Genomic DNA, 24,945 nt, shown 5'->3' with positions numbered 1-24,945 from the left:
CAAATAATAAAGTTACTCCAAAAACTACGGATAGATGATATAATGTGATATGGTGGGAAAACCTTATATTTTAAAGATTTGGATTTTAGGTTCAGCTCTTTATTTATCACCTTTGGGTTGAACCCCTCCATCTCATAGAGCTTCATGTAAAAGTGTTTTGAAAATTACAAATCACTATACAAAATATATTGTTAGTCATGTACATTGTAGTTTTGTACATCAAAGAGACATATAGAAGTTTATAAATGAACATTGTCCCCAATCTTCAGTCTCCATGAGGGTTCAGTATGTATGACTAATTACTAATATCAGAGAGATAATTTCTAACAAGACACTGAATTCAAATAAGATAAATGGAAACCAGAATATCAATGTAGTCTAAGAACTCATTCCTACTGTGGGAAACTTAGTCATTATAAGTCTCACTCTCTCTCATTCTTTTCTTTTTTTGGAATAAGAATATTTGTTACTTATTATTTTTTGCATGGCTTATACCTACAGTATATATTCTTAATACATTTTTATTGACTTCAGAGAGAAAGGAAGAGGGAGAGAGAGAGAAAAACATCAATGATGAGAGAGAAATATTGATCAACTGTCTCTTGCATGTCCCCTATTGGGGATTGAACCCAAAACGCAGGCATATGCCTTGATGGGAATTGAACCCAGGACCCTTCAGTCCACAGGCCAACATTCTATCCACTGAGCCAAACCAGCTAGGGCTATAGTACATTTTATTTTATTGTCTTTCATTCTTAATGTGAAGTCCAATGAATTCACCTTATACATGGGGAAAGGAAAATGCCTCCTCCAAAGTATAATTCTAGTTCAAACACTTATTCATTACATTCTCTTTAGAAATTTGGTGTACTTTTATGGCATTTCAGAACTCCATTATTACCACTAGAGTCCCAAAAATGAGCTTATTAGGCAAAATGTCTACCCTCTTGCTCTCCAAAATGCTCTTCAGGTGTTGAGGAAAATTCCATGGCTTCTAAGAGTCAGAGCAACTGTGGAGGCCATAAACTGTTTCCTCCTTAGTGCTCTTGCAACTGATAATCTCAGCAGCACCCCCTAAAATTAGGTTCAAATATAACATTCTCTCCTCAGGCCTGCCGCCAAGCAAGCATGTGATAAGTTGACAGTATCTACTCTGTGGCTATTTTAAATTCTTCATCATAAATTATGCAGCACAAAAAATCATGATCTTCATTTAGCAGATAAGGACAAATACAAAGCTGCTTAATTTAAAATGAACTCCAATTAAACAGAGTGAACAAGTTTAAATGAAAAGTCGTATCTCTGCAAAGGGAAATTGCAGAAGGAGCTGAATATATTAAGTTAATTAGTATGCTTTTCTGTTTCTTAAGAAAATTCTGTTTCATAAGAATGGCTTACAGGTGGATCAAACAGAGCTTTCTAAAAGATAATGTCAATGATGGGTACATTTTGACTGAAGAATAGTTCCAAATTATGAGACAAATACAGAACATGTACTTCCTGAAGCAATTGACCACCTTCAAAGTCCTCAACTCCATGGATTCGACAGCTCTTTCCCCAAAAGATGATAAATGGGGAAGATGGCGGAGGACAAATGAGACTCCCAAGTTCCAGAATTATACAAACATTAGAGATTGCCTTTTCTGAGTTTTGAAGCTAGGCAAATGTTTAATGAAAAGTTCTGTTCCTAGAGACTTTTATAAATTTCAGCAAACTATTGAAATGACTACTCCATAATTTATACATCATTTTACTATATGCTTCCTTAAAAAAATAGTGTTTCCAAAGGAATAAATTAACTGTCAGAAAGAGAATAACAGAATAAAAGTTATTTTCAAAAGAGCTCAATTCCTCAAAGTCATGTCAAGAAACACAATTTTTCAAATGTATATTGTGTGAAAAACATGGAGGAGGGACCTCTTATTTTAGAGTCAGAGCCATTAGGTCCAACCTCATCAGTTCAGAGACCCTCGTCCAAAAGCATTTCTCAGAGCCTGAATTTTCTCAGCACCTGAATTGTTCAGAGGTGAGAAGGTTAGACATGTTTTCCAATGAGTTCCATAAGGAGTGATGACTATATTTTTAACTTTTAAAAATTACATATAAAAGCTTAAGCGACCATTATGACTGGTCTACTGAACGACTAGTTGACCTGTCACTATGTCGCGCACTGACCATTGGGGGCAGAAGCTTAACACAGGAGCTGCCCCCTGGTGGTCAGTGTGCTCCCATAGCCAACCTCCGGCGGCCAGCCAACCTCCCGTGGTCCGCCAACCTCCCGTGGTCCCTCTCCCTGGCTGGCTGGCCCCAATTGGCCGCCATCGGGACTGGGCTAGACGGGCCCCTATCCGCCCTGATCAATGGCCAGGCCGAGGGACCCCACCCATGCATGAATTCGTGCACCAGGCCTCTAGTGTCTAATAATAGTCAGTGAATGTAACTTTGTTAATTGTGGAATAGCACGAGTTACAAGAAGGATTTTAACTTGTTGAACACAAATCTGAGATTGTAGTAAATTACATCTTAAAAATGACTACTGGTGGGTGGAGAAATACTCATCCCTGCCCTAACAAGAAAATTCTTTCACATTCTTCAAAACATTTTTAGAGAGTTTGATTTGGTTAAATAAACATGTTTTTATGTTAAAAAGAGAAAGCTAATATTTCTTTCATCTTTTTTAATTTAGAAAAAAAATTAAAGTTGATTTTTTAAAATTTAAAATCTGTCATGTGACTTTCTCATTTATGTCATTTACTGACATTAAGCAAAATGTGTGATTAGATTCATACCATCTCTGTCTGTGAAGTTGCTGCTGCTCACAGATAAATCATCAGGAGTTGAGATGCCATTGGTACTGGAATTTCCAATCTTCTTTTGTGTTAAGTGCTCAAGACTCATGTTACTGGGTTTGTGCGACTCTTTAGTCAAGTTCAGAAAGACCTGGAAAGAAAAGACAGAGCACTTTGTTAACATAAAATATGCATATCTTTTCTAGTTTCTAGGCTCAATTTTGATTTTGAATTTTTATCATGTTAATTGAGACAAATAAGTGTGACTTTAATTGAACATATTTGTATGTAAAAGATAGGTATTCTCTAATTGGAGCAACATGTGTTTTTTTAGAAGTCAGTCTTACAAAAGAATTATATTGAGATAATTTTAAGATTTTATGACATGTTAATTTTAAAATTTTTTCTTTAAAAAAAACCATATTATTTTAAGAATACAGCAAGTTATATCAGCTGTAAGAAATGCCCGGATGTACCTCCTCCACGGTGGTATCTGAAATGCCATAGCACCCGATGTTGAGGTCACCCATGCCGTCGTCCAGCGCTCTTAGGAGTGACAGGTAGGCCCCTGAGACTTTGGTGCTAAATGGAGGAAGGACGTAAACAAGCTCTCCCCCGATGTCCTCCTTCAAGTAGGCTTCAGGGAGGTGTGACCGGATCATTGCTGTCACAGCCATCGTGTCACATATTGCACTTGCATTTAGATTTGGACTCTAGAGACAAAAACAGCAGTTAAATACTCCCTTGTCTTTACATGTAGTGTCCAAGGGCCCTAATCAGAGGGTGGTGCATTCTTTTTGTCCACCCCTAGGGGTCCCTGTCCCACCAGGGGTCCCTATAATTGTATGCAAATAACTATTCTGGCTCCATTCTCGCACCTCACCATCTCTTCTCCAACCTCTTCTCCATCCTCTGCATCACGTGAAACCACAGTCTCTTTTCTGGGTGATAGTTTTTCAGGCTCAGGTGCAGCCCTTCCTCAGAGCCTTTACAATTGCTTCCTTGCCCCCAGACTGTGTGACATGGCTCATTCTCTCCCTAGCTCCAACTCTTGGCCCAAATGTCACCTTCTCAGAGACTCCTTCTCTTACTACTCTACTTAAAATGGCATCATTGAAGCATTCCTTGTTCCCTTCTCTGCTTTATTTCTACCCATAGCATTTATCACCTGCTAATAAATTAAATAATAATATTTATTAACTGTATCAGCTAAATTCCCCATACTCCATTAGAATATAAACTCCATGAGGGCAGCGATTTTAATCTACAAGATCCTCAATGCCTAGAACAGTGTCCGGAGCACATAATAAGACATAACACACACAATACGAAAAAATTTGAATGCATTAATGAATATAACAGTAAACTACTTTTTATATTATGAAAGTCACATCAGGATAATTAGACAAATAAATGACAGTGGTCAAAACCTGACTGATGTCATATACATCTTGCACAATTTGATAAATCATATGCTATGTTAGGCAGTACAGGGATCCTTAGTATTTTTGGTTTTCAAAGATGTACAAGAAAAGTACCAACTGTCTGCCTGAGTTGGTCTCCACATTGCCACTTGAGGAGTACTGACCAGAAATTAAATATATGATGCCATATCCTCTTAATTTGCTTTTTTTCAATTTTTGTTTTTTATATTATAAAAAAATCTATTACCAGATTGTAGATACAAAATAATTAGCAATTTACATGAAATACACATTAATATTTCAAGAAAAATGATTTTAAATATAATAATGTTGCATGCAATAAATATTAATATTTCAAGAAAAAAAGATTTTAAATATAATAATGTTACCAAAACTGTACTAACAAAGTATAATAATTTGCTTTGGATAGAGTAGAAAAATCTATCTGTTAGCCTTACAGGATGAAGTGCTGGGGAAAATGAAAGGCTGATCCCTCATCAGTTACCTGAGGAAATAAGTCTTTCTTTACCTAGCACAATGGTTCCCACTGTAATTCCAGACAAGTAGCATCAGCATCATCCAGGACCCAGTAAGAAAGGTAGTAAATCTGGAGCCTTATCCCAGACCTATGGAATCTGAAACTCTTGGGGTGGGGCTAGAAGTCTGGGTTTACCAAGACCTCCAGGTGTGCTGATGCTTCCTCAAGTTTGAAAAACATGAATCTAACATATGTATAGTGAATTTTAGCAAGGAATAAAGTTGGAGAGATTCTGCCGGTTTCATACAAAATTCAGTCATGACCCCATAATAAGGTGTATTTTCCCTCCCACAGACCTTTTTCTTGGTGAGCGTGAGGTGGTACCCGTCCCCAAATGCCTCCTTGAGGTAGAAGGGTGACCCGCAGCAGCGGAGCCCCCCCATCTCCAGGAAGGCAATGCGGTCGCTCAGCACTTCGGCCTCATCCAAGTGGTGCGTCGACAGGATGATTGTTCTGGCTTGAAAACACAGAGGGGAACCAAGAATGAAAAATGAAAATACGGTTCTAAGATATATAGAGTTAGCACTGGTCCATCCTGTGATTTATGAAAAGACTCACATTTTATGAGCTAACAGGAAAACTAACAGAAGGAGCTTCCAAAAGGAATAAAGAGAAATTCAGAAGAAGTATTCCTAAGTATTTAGGGGTCTCTCTCCCTTTCCCACCCTCCCTTCTCCCCCTTCCTTTCATCATTATGAAGCAGTCATTTTAAAGACTTTTTGAATATTCCTCTCTGATTAATCCTCTCTACTCTGATTGCTCTTTGCTTCACATCCTGCACTTATTTAGTCTGTTTTCAGTTTATCTTCATTTGTGTATGTTTGGTCTCTCTAATTAGATTCTAAGCTCCTCTAGGCAGAATTTGGAACTTCTATTGGATTTCTATGCTCTCAAAAAGGCCAGTTAAGTGCTTAACTCACAGTGGGCACTGCATTAATATTAACTCACTGTCCCAGAAATTTAGCTGGGAAAAGAGAAGACTTGGGAAAAGGAAGAGCCCGTGTGGGATTCTTAGTGAAGATGATTATAAACAGAAAAAGGCTTCAGTTTCTTTGTGTGTATCCCAGAGAGCAAACCTATGACTGTTGGGTGGAGAAGTTATAAGAAGGTACTCATACCAGTTTTGTTCTTGGATATGACATCCCATATACTTCGGCGAGAACATGGGTCAACTCCAGTGGACGGTTCATCCAAAATGACCACCCTTGATCCACCAATGAGAGCTATGGATATGGATAACTTCCTCTTCATGCCTCCTGACAATGTTCCAACTCTCTTATGACGATGACTATACAGTCCAGTATCTTTTAAAGTCCTTCAAAAAGAAAGTATGGTGGTTATTTTTGACAGATAGAGCATTAGAATATTGCAAAAATTTAATAAGTACCCTAAATGATAAATATTCACTAAACAACCATTATATGACAGCAAGGTGCAATAAACTATTGAAAATTCATGACATAATTTTCTATTATTTATCATCTAGTTGAAGGTATAAAATTAATGTTCAGGAAACAACACAAAGGAATATGTGGTTCATTATTCTATTCATTCATTTGACAAATATTTATAGAGTTTTACTTTTTGAAGCCAGACTGTGTTTTAGGTACAAGTGGAAAAGCAGTAAGCAGATAATGTTCCTACTCATAAAGATATTATTTCTGTGTGTCTCATAATAAACATATTTCCAAGTAAGTATGCAATATTCTAGGTGGTGATAAAGGCAATAAAATGTAGCCTCACTGATGTGGTTCAGTGGATGAGCACTGATCTATGAACCAGGAAGTCACAGTAGGGGGTGTGCAGGAAGCAGCCAGTCAATGATTCTCTCTCATCATTGATGTTTCTATTTTTTTCTCCCTCTCCCTTCCTTTCTAAAATCAATAAAAATCTATTTTAAATAAATAATGAATGAATGAATGAAGGTACACGATATAATAGTGCCACGGGCATGACGTTTTAGGCACTTACATTATATATGGAAGTCTCTTCAGAAGGTGACATTTTGCCAACGACCAGGAGAGTGGAGGAGTAAGTCAAATAGATGTTTTGGAAAAGTTGCTTTAAGTAGAGGGAATAGCAAGTGTGCAACTGGGCTAGCATGCCAAGAGCAGAGTAAATGTTGGGAGAACAGAAAAAAATGAATCAGAAGTGAGACTGGAAACAGGTCAAGTAGGGCCTCAGGGATGGCATGCTCTGACCTGTAGTTTACACAGGTCTCCATGTTGCTCTTTGAAGAATAGACTGTATAATGGAGGGCAAAAGCTGGGGGTCGAGTTAGGAGGCTTGGATCAGCATGGCAGTCATGGAGATTAGAAACAGAGGGTTTGGGGCAATATGGGAGCCAGAGTTGAAGACATTTAAACAATACTTGTAGATGGCATTAAATGTATTTGATACCAGAGGAGTAAAAACAAAATAAAACACAAACAAATCTAAAACTCAACTGGTTTGCGAGGAAATGTTCCCTGTTGGTATTATCACCACAGCTTGACTTCTTTTGGAGAAGAGTTACCCACACACATTCTCATTTCTGCTGTCACTGACCTTTTCACTTCCTCGTGCAGCTGCTTTTTGGTCCAGTGGGGAACTTTGATGGAGCCATATAGGAGCAGGTGCTCCTTGGTGGTGAGGTAACTGAACAGGACGTCATGCTGCATGCAGACGCCCATGCTCTTCCGCACGTTGTGCAGGTCCTTTTTGATATCTTTCCCGTCAACAAAGATGGTACCTGCTGAGGTCCCAAACAGCCCAGTCAACATGGAGCTGGAAATAAAGAAACGATAAAGCAGGTGTAAGCCAAGCATTGAAGCTAGATTTTAGAAACAAATACATCTCAGTTGTTAGCAAAAAAGAAAAAAAAGAAAAAAAAAGTTAATAGTCTATCTCCTTAAATAAGGTCAAACTATGAAAGAAAATGGTATTAAATGGGAAAAAAACAATAATACTTTTAAGCTTTTAATAATTAAGAGTATTACATAAATACTGCATAATGATGACGATGAAAATGGTGGTGGTGGTGGTGGTGGTGGTGTAGGTGTAATAATGACAGAAATTGTTGGACTTTTTAATTGCAGTCCCCTCTCTCCTTCAGCAAACTTGTGTACTTCCCTGGCATCAGATAGTAGCTGTAGGTAGGCTATTAGTCTCAAATTTGGATCTCTAGCCCAGATCTCATCACTCAGTTTTAGGCTTGCTTGATAAATTCAACAGGAGATATCTTCCAGGGTCCTCTAATTCAACTTGCTTAAACCTGGACTTACAATCTTTGAACTCAAACCCATACCTTAAGTGATATTACCCCCTTCATCATACAATGCTTGCATACCATGGCTGCATAAGCCTCAGACCCAGTGTTTTTGGCATCCTTCTCCTATCTTAGTCTCATAACTCCACCATCATCTTTCCATTTTTCCAGCCACCACCACAGTGCAAACCCCCATCACCACTTGCCTACTGCCACTGTAGGCTTCTAACTCCACTCCTTGCATCTTCTCTGGCCATCTCCAGTCCCTTTCTCTACTCTGTGACCAGAATATTCTCACCTAGACCATTTCTTGTCATCTTTTAGATGGTGAGTGAGTTGGGAAATTATTTAATAATTATTTTCTTCACTAAAATGTAAGCTCATGAGGTTAGGGAAAGGATCTGTTTTCTCACCACTCTGTGTCAGTACCTAACTAATGCTAAGAACTTCAGTGACTAATGTGGATTACATAGGGGATCAATACAATAAGCAACCCTTCCCATAAAAACATTAAAACACAGAGACATAGAAGCATGGGATAGACTGTCGACCCTCAGAAGGAAGGCAGGGAGGGGAGTGAGTGGGAAGAGATCAAACACAGAACTTGTATTCATATATGCATAACTCATGGACACAGACAATAGGGTGGTGAAGGCCTGGGGTGGGGTCAATGGGTGGAACAAGGGGACATATACAAGGGGGAAATACTTTCAACAATAAAGATAAAAAACACACATATAATATATTTCATTCTTTATATTAAAGCTTCATATTCAGAAGAGTAAGATGGTAACTTTCTTGGTTAAAATGACAACCTCTTCGAAAGCCTCTCTATCTCCTTTTTTCATTGGCTTCTATTGCCTGTTAGAAATCTTGCCTTTTATGCATTCTATTCAAATGAGAAAGGCAACTCTGAATTTAAACAGGTCATGTAACATGGCTGCAGGTTCACTCGTTTCATGACCTTCCTTCGTCCCCTTTTATTTACACAGTAAATTAATTTGAATATGCTTTGGCAGTCACTGAATTTACTCATGATGATACTAAATAGGATATCCAGGCACTGACACTTTTTCTCAAATAAGTGCTAAAGCGCCCACAGCATCTTAGAGCTGATGCCTGGCTAAGCAATATGGAGCATGGGAGGTGAATAGCAAACAAAACAAAACAAAAGTCGAAACAATGTCACTTTTAAAACATTTGATTCTCTTCTCCACCCAGACACAGGAAAGTGCTAGTTAAGTGAAGAGTGAGAAAGAACAGCTCATGCACCTCTTCTGTCTTTTTTTAAATCTTTATCTGAGAGCTGGTGATTCTTTTGTTTATGAAGCAAGGTGAGGCCTCCCTGTGAAGGAACAGCTGGGGCTGAGTGTGTTTATACCAGAGCATGTAAACTCAAGCTTATATGTGAGCCAGGAGAGAAATGCAAATAAGTGAAACAGCCTGGGCACATGACATAGTATGGGTTGATGGGGACCAGAGATAAACCAGAAGGCAGATGCCCCCTTTAAGAGAAAAGTCACTAGCCTGGCCAGCATGGCTCAGTGGTTGAGCATTGACCTATGAACCAGGAGATCACAGTTTGATTCCTGGCCAGGGCACATGCCTGGGTTGTGGACTTGATCATTGATGTTTCTATCTCTCTTTCATCTCCCTTCCTCTCTAAAATTAATAAAAATATATTTTAAAAAAGAGAAAAAAGTCTCTAATAAACCCAACCAAATGTGCTGACCCAAGACTGTGGACTCAATGTTGCCAAAACTTCCTTTTATCTAAGAGATGCCAAGAATATTTGTGTGTGTTTGTTTGTTTGTTTTTTATTAGAACACTCCCCTTTTTTAAAATATTGGCACTGAATTAAAAATTTTAAGAAGTGCTGGGTGGGCCAACACTAGGTGTAACAAACAAACCTGTCTGGTGGGCCTGACCTGCCCTTTGCCCTCACATTTTAAGATCTCTGATTTACACTTCATCCTTCAGTATACAGGTTGAGCCATATTAATCTGTCTGGGAGCTATAATGGCTTTACATTTTATGAAAGAGGTAAGAAAATATTAAATAACATGCTCCTGTGACAATAAGTGTTAAACAGTAACCTACATGGTAGTAGTTTTCCCTGCTCCATTGGGTCCTAGCAATGAAGTGATGTGTCCTTCATAAAAGTTCAGATTGAGGTTATCAACAGCAATTTTTGAGCCATAGGTCTTTGTGACTCCATGCAGGGCAACTCCAACTGTGAGATCTTTAGGTTCAGGCTCAATGTTGGAAGGAAACATGTATTCAGGACCTAGAGAGAAATCAAGAGAAGTGTTGGAAGTTCACTAAGAAAGAAACCACAAATTAGACTTTTCTTAATTAAATCATAACCCTCTACGTAAAAAATAATTCTGGAAACAAATGATCTGTTATAGTGTTTAGACTCCTCTCTCGGTTAAAGAAAGAGTACGAGTGTGGGACCACATTCTCTAAGGTTTATATGGCCCTTCTCTGTCAGAAAACGCAGTCCCACAAAAAAGCGTCATTATGCTGAATTCTGCCTTATTTTCAAATATTGAAAAAAACAAGTCAAGGGTTTGTTTGGATATATGATACCAAACTTATTAAATAAATGTCTACAAGCTGTGATTTTAGAGTGACAAGGCTATCTCATTAGCTCAGATCTGTGGTTTACAGAAACCAGTTCATTAACTACTCTTTGTATCTCTTTCAAGATCACAAAAGGATCACTTATACGGGTCATCCTTACTTTAGAAAAATGGCACTACTCATCCAATGTCAGGAAGACAGGAGTTTTATTCTGTTTGTCCAGTGTTGGCAATGGGTTGTGATAAACTATCCATACCTGTTACTCGGTTACTCCTTGTGAGTAGTGACAGATGGCTGGAATGAGGGGTGCAGACTGTGGCCAAGGAACAAAATTTTTCTCTGTGTCAGCCTAACTGGACCACAAAGGGATCTGCAATATTGGACTAATTAGCGCCATATGCTAACCAACTGAGCTAAGGAGCCACAATTTAATCTCCATAAGAGTCCAAACACATATATGTGGATATATTCATCCATGATGAAAAGTGTAATTTAAGAAAGCATAATTGAAATCACTAGTCATGTAAGTTTTATATCACTTCTCTCCTAATAATATATAGTATTGACCTACTTGTCTTGCTGGCAGACGGGTTGGTGTTCTGCATCATGATATTAGTAAACATAAGGCCATTGCTTTTCTCATGCTTCACCTCTGCGCATCCAAATCGCTCCTTCCAATAGGAAGGAAGGATTGGGAAATACCACGGGGCTGCCATGCCATATGTACCTGTAATAAAAATATATTAGAAAAAATAACTATTAATTGATTGTCAACATTAAGCATCAGAAGCCGAACAACATATTACTATATATGGTTCAGGATACAGTTTTTTTTTTTTGATACTATATAAAACTAAAGAGTGGTCTCAGTTTTCAAAGTTAAGTAGCTGGCCTGTGTAGCTCAGTGGTTGAGCTTTGACCTCTGAACCAGGAGATCACGATTCAATTCCTGACTGGGGCACATGCTCGGGCTATGGATGCAAAAGGCAGAGATCAATGATTCTCGCTCATCATTGATGTTTCTATCTCTCCCTCTCCCCTCCTGTCTGAAATCAATAAAAATATTTTTTTAAAAGTAAAGTAAAAAGATAGCTTTTCTTTAATCCTTTCCTTTTTGAACAGCTTCATTGGGGTATGATTATATATTATAAAATTTACTCATTATAAGTAGAGTCAGACATTTAGTAAATTTATAAAGTTGTTTAACCGTCACCACAATTCACATATTAGAACATTTCTATAACTTCAAAAGCTTCTCTTATGCCCATTTGCAGATAATCCCTGCTTCCAGTCAAGTCTCAGGTAACCACTGACCTTATTTCTATCTACATATTTGCCTTTTATACAAATTTTATATAAAGAGAATAATACTCTTTTATTCATTTGCAAAAAAAAATGTACCAGTATAAACAAGGCTTAATGGAAAAACTCCTAAGCAAGTTAGAAATGAAGACTACTTGAAAGCTAGAAGGGAAAAACCCAACTAGTCATTTTCCATTAGAATTGGGTAAATTCTCCTTAGAATTAAGAGACTTGGCTTTTGCCTTACACTCCCATTTGGAAAGACTGGATTTCATGCTTCTTAATTCACTCCATCCTATAAAGAAACACCAGAGAAGGAACTCCCGAGTACATTCTCTCATCTTAGAAAAATTCTGGTTAATCTTGGAATTTATTTATTTTTGGAGATTATACATGGTAAATAAAATACTAGAAAATACGTAGTAGCTGATTAATATGTTCATACCTGGGAAAACATTCCTGACATACCAAGCAATAAGGAAGTAAATGAAAGAGTCAGCTAGAATTAGACAGCACAGCCAGCCAAAGGAGGTGGTGTCGTCCTGAACAGGGGAACTGTACATATTTTCCCACTGAAGACCTGAAAAGTGAACACATATATTTATTCTTGGGTGAGACATATTGCAGTTGTGAAAGATAAAATCCCCTTTGAAAGAAACTGAGCCTACCAATGCCCTGCTCCTCGTATCGTGCAATGTATTGACTTGCATAACTGAATGCTGTTGGCGACAGAAGGCTCTGTGAAGAGAACAAACAGCAATGATAGTTTTCACAGATTTCATACATTTCACCAAAGGGATCTTAATGCACTTAAAACTTTGGACATATGTAGATTAAAATCGTATTTAAAAATACAGAGGTCCCTTACCAAGCCTGCCACAACTCTGAGAGAAGAGAAGAGGGAATAGCAGAAAATAAAATCAAGAAAATTGTAACTTGGAAAAGACTTGTTAGAAACCGAAAATATAGTTCTAAACTTATTAAATGTTGCTCAGAATTTTTAAAAATAAGGGAGTACAAAGTAATGCAATATTAAGATTAAAGTCAAATGAAATATAAGGAGCCAAATGTTGTTTTTACTTCATAAATAGATTTCAGGTAATAGAAGTGATATGAGAAAATATACTAAAATATCAATTGATTGAATACTTATTATTGCAACAAATTAAAATTTTAAATTTTGTTTAAACCTAAAGTAGTAAAAGTTAAATGAAAGTTGTTTATCACTTTCTATTTCTTTATGGAAACTTCTTAGTCAATAAAGAGGTTTACTTCTGCTTTCCAAATGTCATAATCTTAACCCTTTCACTAAAATTCTTAAATTAATCTAGTACTTCTGAGTTAAAAAGCAAAAAAAAATCAAAATTGATTATATGCTATTAGTGCATTTATTTTTATGCCTATAAGTTATATTGTATGTCATGAAAACATCAAAATCATTCATATGAGAGAATAATTCAAGTAATAGAGTCCTTACAGTAAGAAATCTTGATGATTTATAAAATTTGACAGATTACATTTTAACTGTTCTTTCTTCAGAAACTATTTCTTAACAGCATCCATTTATGGTTTTAGAAACTGTGGGAGAAGTGTTTCTTCTTCATAGTCTTGTGCTTGTAGGGTAAACAATGATGTAGAAAAACACTACCAGGACAGTTAAGCTTATATTGCAATCACTAAACGTTTAAATTTAAATAACTGTATTTTCAGTTTGAAAGTCTAAAAACAAAACCCCAAAAGGATCTCTTTTTCTCATACACTGGCCATTCCATGTGACTGTTGACTCACCATGAATACTTTCACTACATAGCTCAACTCGTCGTCAACTGTGACCAGAACAATAAACGGGAAAAAGGCAATGATATATATGAGGCTTCCGATCAGAGCGGCGATGTTGGTGTTGTTAAAAAAGACACTGATGAGATAGCTCATGGCAATAACTGACAAGCTATAGTCCGAAAAATACAGGAACAGAATGAACCCATTGGTTTTAGGAAGAATATTGCCAAACTTGAGGATAAAGATGAGGATGGCAATTGTAACCAGCAAAAACCCAACACTCTCGATCAGCCAGGCAAAAAAATGACTGGAGGAGTTCACACCCATCATCTTCATGTACTGCAAAAAGGAAAAAGTGTTAGCTGCTGCTGAAGCTGATAAGTTCTCAAACAACAATTTTTCTGTACCATGCAAAAATACCCAAGAGGCACTGCACATATGTGAACTAGGTAGGCATCTTAATGATTTTCATAAGTCAAGTATGTGTCCATGCTGGTTCTGTGAAAGTAATATGACCATTTATTCTAGCCCATCTTAGTATGTCCTCAGAGAGCCCCAAAATAATGAAATAATAAATGATTTGGATGGTGAATGTTTTATTTGTGTGTGTGTTTACAATTCAATTTTTTAACTGGTATCTAACTGATGTCTCCAGATTAAATTACTTTAGAGTAGACCATCAAAATGTATGGTATCCCCTGAAGAATTTTACAACATGAAAATAACATGTGTCATCAGTATTTTCAGCTGTTGAAAAACCATAGTTTATGTAAAATTCAATGTTGGGACTGATATAATAAAACTAAATATTTTTTACTAAACAATCAGTATTCATGTTCCTGGAAGAAATAAAACAGACCTGATTCCTAAGAATTTAAAATTATGGAAAATTTTTTGAAGGGAGACTTTCTGTCTTTTGCCACACCTTCCCCATCTTTAAAATCACTGGCAGCCTAGGTCAGGTTTGTCATCTTTGTTTTCCAAAAAGACATTCACACACTCAAAATGAACTCAGGTATCTCAGAGAATCTATATCTCTTTCTCAAATGATATTCTTTAATAACACAGTGATACTCACAGAAGTCAAGGCACTTCACCAACGTAGAAAAACAGATCAACATGATGCGCCTATGCATTAACTCAAAAGGATTGTGAAGGACTTAAATTCACCTGGACCTTGGTTGTCTTGAATTTGGTGACATGTGGTATTTGGAGAAACCTGGATATTCTGGTTTCTAGTTTTAATAATTCATAATTTACATTAAACTTCTAAATCTGATATTTCAGAAAAAAGAACCTCAAAGAAATATTCCACTAATTTTACAATCCCCACCTTCTTAACTTGTCTAGGAAAAAAAAAGGGGAAATATGCTCAAACAAGAGAGTGAATTTTACTTTCTGCCTTTGCAACTTATCACATTTTGATAACTCTCCTGCTCCAGTTGTTACCATGGAAACAGCTACCTGACTGCCAACAGTTTAGTTGTGGACCTGAAGCTAATCACCACTGAGAAAAAGCCTCTGACTTTTCCTCTTAACTTTGCCCTTTCCTCACACTCTTTTCTCCCTACTGCTCTCTCCTCCAGGGCCCTATCACCCTTGGTTGTAAAGACTCAACCTGTGTTTCCATAGGAAGGGAAGTGTGGGTCAAAGTTAAAAAATCAGCATGGAGCAAAGCTTCACTGTGGAAGTTTACCCATCATTGAAAACAAAATGAAATTTTGGAGTGAAAAAAATCCTTACATATTTTATTTTTAAAAATATTTCTCTGCACCCCAACCCCTTTGGGAAAATTACAATGTCATGTCTCATGACTACACTTCAGAGATATTCACCTATTCAAGTATGATCATGATGTGTTAGCTCTTTATTTGCCTTTCTTGCTATTTGTAATTTGAAGATGGAAGATGTGTTTTTTGTTGTTGTTGTTGTTGTTTTAGTGAGTGTCTGCCTATTTAAATATAATTAAATGAGGCATTATAGAACTGATGTAGCTACTCCAAAGCTAATATTCACCACCAAACTTTATGTGGTCTACAAAATATATTTACCACCCATTATGTGTCAGTAGGAGACAGTGTCAATATACTTCACAAAGTGGGTATAAAATATCCATGACACTATCAAGGACATGGCATAAAGCTGACTCCATTAGTATAAATGCATTTTCCTTCCCTGACAGTTGATAGCTGCAGGATAACATATTTATAAATCTAAAAAATTATCCATCCTTAGCCTTGTTAAAGATAATTTGGCAAACCTGGAGACCAGGACTAAAGGTGTTTATCATTGTAATTTTGAAATTTTTGAGACTCAAGATCAGATTCCTTTTCCCAAGATTTGGTAAAAGTTGGAGACTCATTATTGCCTTTTATCGAAACAAATCGAGTTAGGTGCTTTCAAAAATGCTCACTACTTAACATTCTAGCATGAAATTTCAGTGTTAAACTTTAGGATTTTATGCCATGAGGAGAACAGCTGCTATTCATAAAGAGTCAGAGCAATGAGAGCATGTAAGTCATCCATAAATTATCCAGATTCCCTGCCAACTTTGTTATAATAAACAAGACCAAACTTGCTGATGGAAGATGGCCCAGAGAGAATGGTTGGCTATGCTTTCTTGGATGTTGTTAGTTCCTCCTCAAAGTGACAGGTGTCAGGTGCCAGCTTTGTAAGCATCACATGTCTCAAGCCTCCCAACCTGCCAGGGCAATGCATCAACACCTGATAACCTGCTGCTCAAGGGAAACCCTCTGGACAGTGGCCAAAGTCTGCCCCAGTTTGTGGCAGAAATTAATGAGAAGAAAGAGATTCTGTAAGATTTTGCATAAATGAAGCTTATGCACAGGGATTGGCAATGGTGCTATCAGGAAAAGAAATCATAAATATTCATATATTTTACTTGACAGTAATGTGTTGCTCATTCAGTTCAGTAGTATGCCAAGCACTAATTTGTAAAGAATAATATTTTCTGACTCAATTTTAAAAATCCTCATATCAATAGATATTTTTATTCCTTTTTAAATTTTATTTTTATTATTATTTTAAAATATATTTCTATTGATTTTTTACAGAGAGGAAGGGAGAGGGATAGAGAGTTAGAAACATCGATGAGAGAGAAACATTGATCAGCTGCCTCCTGCACACCCCCTACTGGGGTTGTGCCTACAACCAAGGTACATGCCCTTGGCCGGAATCGAACCAGGGACCCTTCAGTCTGCAGGCCGACGCTCTATCCACTGAGCCAAACTGGTTAGGGCAATATTTTTATTACTTTTTTTAGTAAGATGTACAGGATGTTGTGATCATTGCTTGAAATGTTCCAAATTTCCCCTAGTGGGATGGATAGTGTATGACAAAGAAAGCATAAAAGGTTGTCTAAAGTGAAGCACCAAAGGACTAAAAATCTTAAATAATCTTATTTGATCTATTAAATAAAACAGATCAAACTAACCCATAAATGAAGATATATATAATACAAATATATAATACATACATATATATATACATATACTAGTATATGTATATAATGTGTGAAAAGGGACTCTTCCATATAGTATATTAAACTGATAAGAACAGATACTACACATGATCTTAGCCAAAAGGCCGAGAAGTGATCTTCTTCCATGTATTATAAAAGCAGCTTTTATATAGCTTTAATATTCTGATTTTTAAAAGCAAGGAATGCAGAACAAAACCCAATGGAAAGACATTTTAACATATTTTTTAAACTACAGTCTTAATCTCTTCAATAAACTTATTTGTCATTAATATTTGTGTTAATTTCTTTAGCAAGTTAAAGGAATTCACTGGAGTCATACCATAAGGAGGTCAAGGATTAATGGTTTTATCAAAATAACAACTAACTTGGTTTTCTTGCCCAGATTTGAAAACAATTACAGAAGAAAAAGATTGTGTATGTGTATGTGTGTGTGTGTGCGCGCGTGCTACCTTTTAAATTTAATTTGGAATGAGAAGGAAATAAAGAATGGGTAGCTTTAGGATTTAACTAAATATACAAAGGATGACATTAAAGAGTAATTCTCAATCTCTCGTAACCTAAGAAATTATCATCATCTTCAAAAGTCCTTAAGAGTCCATGCTACTAAAATAACATTGTGAGGGGGAAGGTAGCTGTGATGTAGAAAGGATTTGATTGGAAGTCAAGACACTTGAGTTCTAGCCAGATCTACTATTAACTAGCTCCACCATTTTCAGCAAGTCACCTCTCATTTTCTGGGTTCAGCTTTTTTATCTTTAAAAGGAAGTAGGTTAGTTTAGAACTATGGGCAATGGAGGGAGGCTGAGCAGGGGGCACTGGGAATATTCCACTCATTCCTCACCTGCTTCCATTCATCTCACAAATAGACCATATTCCTTTGAATTCAGGACACCACTGATTTTAAAATGTGCCATTATTTTACATGCAATGAAGAAAGAAAAATCGCTGCCAAATAAATTGACACCCTATCAAATGCATCCCAATTTCAGAGGCTTTAAAATGTGAAGAAAAAAATCATTACCCTGGAAGTGATAAAATGTGGATAATTGAATGCCTCCCATGTTCCGGCAGTGAGAGAGCTCCATTATGGAAATACAGTGCTGAATGAAGTCTTGGTAATTTTCATAAAGCTTAAGAGATCAGGCCCAAGTGGATAGGAACTGGAAGATTCAAAGCCTGATCCTCTGATTCCAAGTTCACTGATCTTTAATTATATGACTGACCCCCAAGTTCAGCTGGTTAAATTTAGTAAGTGGATGACTAAAAAATGAGGACACAGAACTACCAAACAGACACTTGTTCATTGTTAAAAATGTCTTTCATGTCTTTGAGTGAGAAAGGACTCTTTATCATGCTTTGATATTTTTGGTGACATACATAGATGTTTAAAAGTTATTATCTTTAAACATAAAATAATATAATGTGTGTTTCATATGTATATATTATGTATGTAGGTATATAACACACGTTTCCTGTGTATTTCTACCACAAGTGATATTTTTAAGGTAGATATTTATTTTGAAGTAGAAAAGAACTTTGTTTTATCACAGTTTTCTACTTCAAAATTTTCCATTAATCTGTGAAGATTCACTTCTGAGTACCAGGAACCTGAAAGAAAAATATATGGTAGGAACTTGCAACCAAAGTCATTGTCCAAGGAATTAAGAAACCATTGTACTTTATCCTGCATACAATGGGGCTCACTCCAGTTGATGAGACCTTCATTTATCAACTTGTAACTGAACTCTAAAAATGCAGCTATGAGGATCAACCAGAATTTAACAGGAAAGGTAAGAACTTTAGGTTCAAGCTGTAGGACAACCTTAGAAGCCTGGCACTGAATAAACACAAATATGAAGCAGTGCTTTCTACCTTGTAAGAAGTAATCGATTGCCTAGCAGCATTAGCAAAGTAAGTCTGAAAAGTACAAGTAGATTAACAGGTTACTCAATTATCTCAGATTGTCAGCCAGGACTTGCAATAATTATTGTGCCCCAGTTTTGAAATGTTTTTGCTTTCTCTTCACTCTTGAGTGTAAGAATGGACTCATTACAGGTTGAGCAGATAAAATAATTCCTTTTCCAATACAATCCAAAAATCACACAATGCTTTTTCATAAATTCTAGAAAGAATATATTTTGGATTTGGGGATAATGATGCAGAATATGCTGAAGAAGAGATCATGCTTTACCTCCTAGCTACTGTCTTCCATTGTTATATTACTAACCTAACAGTAACATAACATAAAATTCTTAGTCTATAAATCATGAGTTAGTGGGATATAGAGGGGAAGGTAATTGAAGGAGACAAGTTATTCTGGAAAGAGACTTTGCTTCTTGAGAGCTGAAACAAGCCATATGTCTAAATCTGTGTCTGGCTGTGTCTGTGTCTATGTGTCTGTGTCTGTGTCTGTGCCTGTGTCTGTGTCTGTGTCTGTGTCTGTGTCTGTGTCTGTGTCTGTGTGTGTGTCTGTGTGTCTGTCTGTGTCTTTGTCTGTGTCTGTATCTGTGTCTGTCTGTTTGTGTGTGTCTTTGTGTCTGTCTGTATCTCTCTGTGTGTGTGTCTGTTTCTGTGTCTGGGTTTCACATCCTCAGATTCAACAAACCATGGATCAAAAAGAGTATTTTTGGTCCACAGTTGGAAATCTGAGAATGAGGAGGGTTGACTGTATGCATTGATCTATGACGTTTTATATAAGAAACTTGATCATCTGAGGATTTTGGTATCTGTGGGGGTCCTGGAACCAATCCTCTATGGATACCAAGGGACAACTAAAGTTTTTGTGGAGTCAAAAGTTATATGCAGATTTTCAACTGTGCATGGGCAAGTGACTCTAATCCCCATGTTATTCAAGGGTCAACTGTATATCTATACCTATATTTATATCATTATTTGAAGTCATTTAATTACCGTGCCAATAATCTTCTTGCTTTAATAGCATTATTGTTATTTTTTAAACTTTGTTAAATCTTAAGTCCTAAGGTGACTATTTGGGCAAAAATTACTCTTAGGATCATTAATTGTACTTAAATTTTATACAAAATTATTCATATTTTATTTTCAGAAACACTTATAAAATACCATCTATGTAATTTTTTGGGGAAAACAAAATACTATCTTATCAGCTGCCTTTATGATGCAAAGATATGTTTCTTTTTTAAAAATCTTTATTGTTGAAAGTATTACACACAATCGCTTCTCGGCCTTTTGGCTAAGATCAAGTGTAGTGAAAGTATTACACAGGTCCCCCGTTTCTCCCATTAACCTCTTGCAGCTGCCATAAAATCGATTTCTAAAACACAAGGTATGGCTCAGGCTTTTTGAATTTGTATACGTATGATGAAAATCATAGTAATTAATTATACAAGTAGAACTTATTCAGAATAAGAAGAGATCCTCCACATACCTCATGAAGCCGGAGGTCTTTCTCATAGACAAGCTTTTTTACAAATGCAGCTATAAATACAACCCAGGCAACCATGAGCACGATTGGAAGAGAATAAGAGACACTGGTTAGGAAGCTGCAAAAAAACAAAAACAAACAAAAAGAAAAATCCAGTGACCAAAATGAATGCCATGCTTACAGAGAGCAATATATAAAAAACACACTCCTTCTCACACTTAAATTATACTGCATTTTTGAAATTGAGAATAATTGCTAATGTTACTCCTTTATTTATGAAATGTGAAGCTGACAATAGTAGGCCCATGATTTTCTTGCTCTAAGGCTGCAAGGACAAAAAACAGCTCTAAAGGGTTAGATAAAATTGCCATGTTGTTTAAAGGGTATTTGAGTATGTCTTGTCCAGGAAAATAATTATTATATTGATATAATTGCAAAGCCCCAAACCCTGCTGCCTAAACCAAATTCTTATCAAAAAGGCAGACTTAACATTAGGTGATAATTGGTTTATCTAGCTAAAATCTGTATCTTCCCAAATTACTGTATTTATCTACTCTTTGGAAGCTCATAGTGATTATTAAACTAAATTTTCCAAAACAAGATAAAATAAAACTTAAGACCTTCAATTTAAAATGCAGACAAAGAACTTGAATTCAGGAGATTTTTCATAAAGAGTATAGAAATGTCTTTTTTTGTAATGTGTGAGCTAGAGGGTCACACACTGGAAGACCTCCTCAGGACTGCCTGTATTCCTGAGTGACCTGCCCATGATAACTGAGGGTTCTAATGCAGTGTTTCTCAAAGTTGAACACTCATCAGAATTGCCCAGGGGGCTTATTGAAACACAGATTTCTGAGCTCCACCCATAAGCTCCTAATTTATTATATCTGGGGTGGGGTAAGGAATTTGGATTTTAAACAATTTCCCAGAAGATATGATGCCACTGGTCCATACTTTGAGAACCATAGCTTCCTACTTTGGCTGTCTTTCTATGAGCTAAGCAAATGAGTAGTTTTCAATGAGAGAAACTCTAAATTGATCTGATTTGCATATTAGGCTCCACTGAGGCTTTTACCTGGAGAAAGGTCCCAAGGCCATTTCCTTTTTAATCTATATGGCTAAGGAATTACCTTCAAGTTCCCCGTGAAAAATACAAGTATTAATGGAACATGACATCACCATCATTCATTCTCACTTTAGCATCAGAACTGTTAACACCATCAGAGGTATGAGGTTTTTTGTTGTTTTTTTTTCTGTGGGAGAGGAGCGAGGTAGGGTTGGGGCCATATGCAATTTTTTTGGTTCCTAGGAACTTGTCTGGCATGGGGTAGGCACTTAAAGGATATTTGTTGAATGAATTTTGTCTTGGTTCAGGTCCAGCCCTGATGCTGCGTCTGGCTCTAGTATTAGGCAAAAGCCCTTGTTCATTAATAACAAATCCCCTGCAATGATTCTCCTAAGTGATTGTGTATTCTAGATTTGATATAGGACAAAGAAAAAAGTGCTGATCTTGTAATCTAAGGACCAGTGGGGTACCAGCTCTACAACTTGGGACACGTAACATAACCTTTGTGAATTTTCACTTTTTTTTCATCTGTAAAGCAGGGAGGAACAAATGAGCTAATATATGCAAAAGCACTCTGTATGCGACAGAGTTTATATGTACGTGTGAGGCATTATGATCATTCTCGCATAAAGAATGCAAAGTTTAGTCACTTTTAGTCTTAAAAGAAACATCTAGGTGCCTGGGATTTACAAGGGGAGAAAGGGGAGCAGGAAGAGAGGAGAGTTTTCATCTAATTGAACCCACAGGTCTTTACTATTACTGCAAGCCTTTGTGTTTCACACGTGGGTCAGGCTGCAAAGTCCTTCCGGCCTTCACAATAAGCAGCTCACCTTGACAACCCACTGACACAGTCCTTGCCTGTCTGCTATATCACAGCTGCACAAAGCGATACATACCCTCTTCGAGTCTATAGCTTTAAAGCTATACATCCAGAGAAAGAAAAAAACATTCAGAGCATCTGAATTGCATATAAATTGCAATAACCGGGCTGAATAACGAGTACAATTCCTTTAAAGTAATATTCAGCCTCAAGCTTTTGTGTATGAGAATGAGCTTAAAAACACTTAGTTCTCCAACCTTTTTTTTTTTTTTTTTCACTCTGGCCAGAGTGGAGGAGCCATTCAGTATTACCCAACTGGAAGATTTCTTGAACATTCATATTCAATTGTCTAACAACATGATACTTAAGTGTTTTTTTGTTGTTGTTCATTTGGCAAAACCACTTTAAAGATTCCTAGCAAGTGGACTAAGAGTACATGACATAGTTTTAGGCAGCACATTATTTATCTAGAGAGTTGATCAATGATGTGTTCCATCAAAACGTACTATACAATTGACCATGCATTCACATGTTTTTAATTAAATATGAGAATTGGAAGGGGTTTTCAGATTGTCTTGTTTATCTCCCTCATCTGACTAGGAAAGGCAAGGCTGGCAGAGAGCGGGTAACATGAAAATCACGCAGCTGTGCATGCACTGAAGGCTGGAGCCCAATACTCTGAATTCTGGAGTCAAAGTCCTTGGAAAGCTGAGTTATGATAAAGAAAACATGAATCATTTGGTAAAATCCATCCCATCCTGTTGGGAACCACGAGCAGCTATTTTAGAGCTGTGCCAGGAGCAAGCATTTGACAAAAGTTTGGTGAAAACTTTCCCTTTCGCTCCCAATGAGTGAAGGAATGGACATAAGTGAGTTCTCAGAAAAACGGTGGATTATTAACAAGGGCTGCAAGTGCACTGACTTACTTGTCTTTCATGTAGCAGGGGTAAGGAATTGCTTGGACCTGGACTGCTATTTCCTGGGAGTTCCTTCCAGTCTGCAATTCAATGATTGCTCTTTCAATATTATCCTGTAAGTAAACAAAAGCCCGGCCATAGATCTGGTTGTGTGATGGAGAATTATGCGGCCCCGGGGCCCAAATCTTGGCCCTGATGTTTCTTGTGGTCTGTGAGGTCTTGAGACTCATGCGGATGGTATATTTTACGACAGGAGGAAGAGAGACATCGTCAGATTCATAGCCTCTGTATTGGCTTGTGTTAGAAGGCAGCTTAAATATAACACCTAAAAATAAAATGGCAACAACAGCAGAAAGGTTAGTTTATGGTTGACATCATTCATTGTTTGGAAGGTACACATAGGGGATTTCCAAACAGTCAATTTAGTAGTAATGTGACAGTAAGTTCAGGCTCCCAATTTACAGAAAAGATGGCTAATTAGGAGTTACAATCTGAGAGATTCAAAGCAAGAGTTTAAAGATATAATCACAAACAAAGTGGCCATATTAAATACATCACTCCAAGCCAGTTACTGAAATAAAACACACACACACACACACACACACACACACACACACACACACTTCACAATGAATAATCTTAACTAATTATAAGGATTGACTCAACTTTACCCTGTAACTATGAAATCCTTTTTCAGTCTTAATTTTAACCATACCAACAAAATTATACATAAGTTGAAGGTTCCACTGACAATAAGGATGGGTGACTTCATGAAAGGTTCTTGTTTCTAAGGACATTGGAGTGATTGGAGTGGACAGTGCCCGCCCCCCGCACTCCCCTTTCCCCGCCCCCACCACCACTCTAACTATTTTTCTGAGTTCTGGATGAAAAAGGTGAGGGAAGAATTTGGCCAATTTTAGTATAAGAGAAACTCAAACTCTAGCTGAATAACACTTACTTCCAAAGAGTTCGTTGCTTTTGTAGAGTCTTTCAGCCTCTCTCTCCATTTCATCTACACTTTCTGCTGCCTGAATGCGGTCATATAATACACAGGAGGAAATATTTACTGTCAGGGAAGATAGTGTGTTGAGATGATCAATGAGGTCGATGCTGTTCTCTAATTTCAGCCTTAGAATATCTGAAGAAGCAAAGCAAAACAGACAGAAAGCATGTTATGATGTTGTATTATAATGTTGTTTCTCCCAGTAGTACTATGAGACAAAAGAATGACTTGGTAAGTATATACTAAACTAGACAATAAATGATAGAAAGTTGCAAAGTTTATTCTAAAAATATAATACTCTACATTGAGGAACATATGTCCAGTTTTACAAATATTCATTGAGGACAATGTTCAATTATAAATGCAGTAAACCCAAGCTCAAAAAACAATATAAACTAAGTTAAAAGTATATTCTGCTATAATTTAAATAACAAATGGCTAAATGTGAAAATTTTTTTTAAATATCTATCTACATGTAGTTAGAAAGAAAACCATAAAATGGAGGTGAAAGTTTCAAATAATCAGTAATGCTGCTTTGTTTCGAGAATGGTAATATAATAATTTAAACA

General features: G+C 36.8%; 1 protein-coding gene across 1 annotated transcript in view; it reads right to left on the bottom strand.

Moving 5' to 3' along the window:
* Positions 1 to 24,945, bottom strand: part of ABCA12 (ATP binding cassette subfamily A member 12) — a 171,552-nt gene that overhangs the window by 34,696 nt on the left and 111,911 nt on the right. Inside the window, exons 20-32 of the mRNA XM_006778960.2 lie at positions 24,332 to 24,511; positions 23,383 to 23,698; positions 20,574 to 20,688; positions 13,675 to 14,004; positions 12,555 to 12,624; positions 12,332 to 12,466; positions 11,165 to 11,311; positions 10,099 to 10,285; positions 7,299 to 7,517; positions 5,870 to 6,066; positions 5,048 to 5,208; positions 3,266 to 3,502; positions 2,790 to 2,940 (exon numbers count right to left, since the gene is read on the bottom strand). Coding sequence (XP_006779023.1) covers positions 2,790 to 2,940; positions 3,266 to 3,502; positions 5,048 to 5,208; positions 5,870 to 6,066; positions 7,299 to 7,517; positions 10,099 to 10,285; positions 11,165 to 11,311; positions 12,332 to 12,466; positions 12,555 to 12,624; positions 13,675 to 14,004; positions 20,574 to 20,688; positions 23,383 to 23,698; positions 24,332 to 24,511 — 2,445 coding nt within the window. The remainder of the gene's footprint in view (positions 1 to 2,789; positions 2,941 to 3,265; positions 3,503 to 5,047; positions 5,209 to 5,869; positions 6,067 to 7,298; positions 7,518 to 10,098; positions 10,286 to 11,164; positions 11,312 to 12,331; positions 12,467 to 12,554; positions 12,625 to 13,674; positions 14,005 to 20,573; positions 20,689 to 23,382; positions 23,699 to 24,331; positions 24,512 to 24,945) is intronic.

The sequence above is a fragment of the Myotis davidii genome, unplaced genomic scaffold (assembly GCF_000327345.1).
Source record: "Myotis davidii unplaced genomic scaffold, ASM32734v1 scaffold268, whole genome shotgun sequence".
NCBI classification, from domain to species: Eukaryota; Metazoa; Chordata; class Mammalia; order Chiroptera; family Vespertilionidae; genus Myotis; species Myotis davidii.
This window is presented reverse-complemented; position numbering and strand designations above follow the sequence as displayed.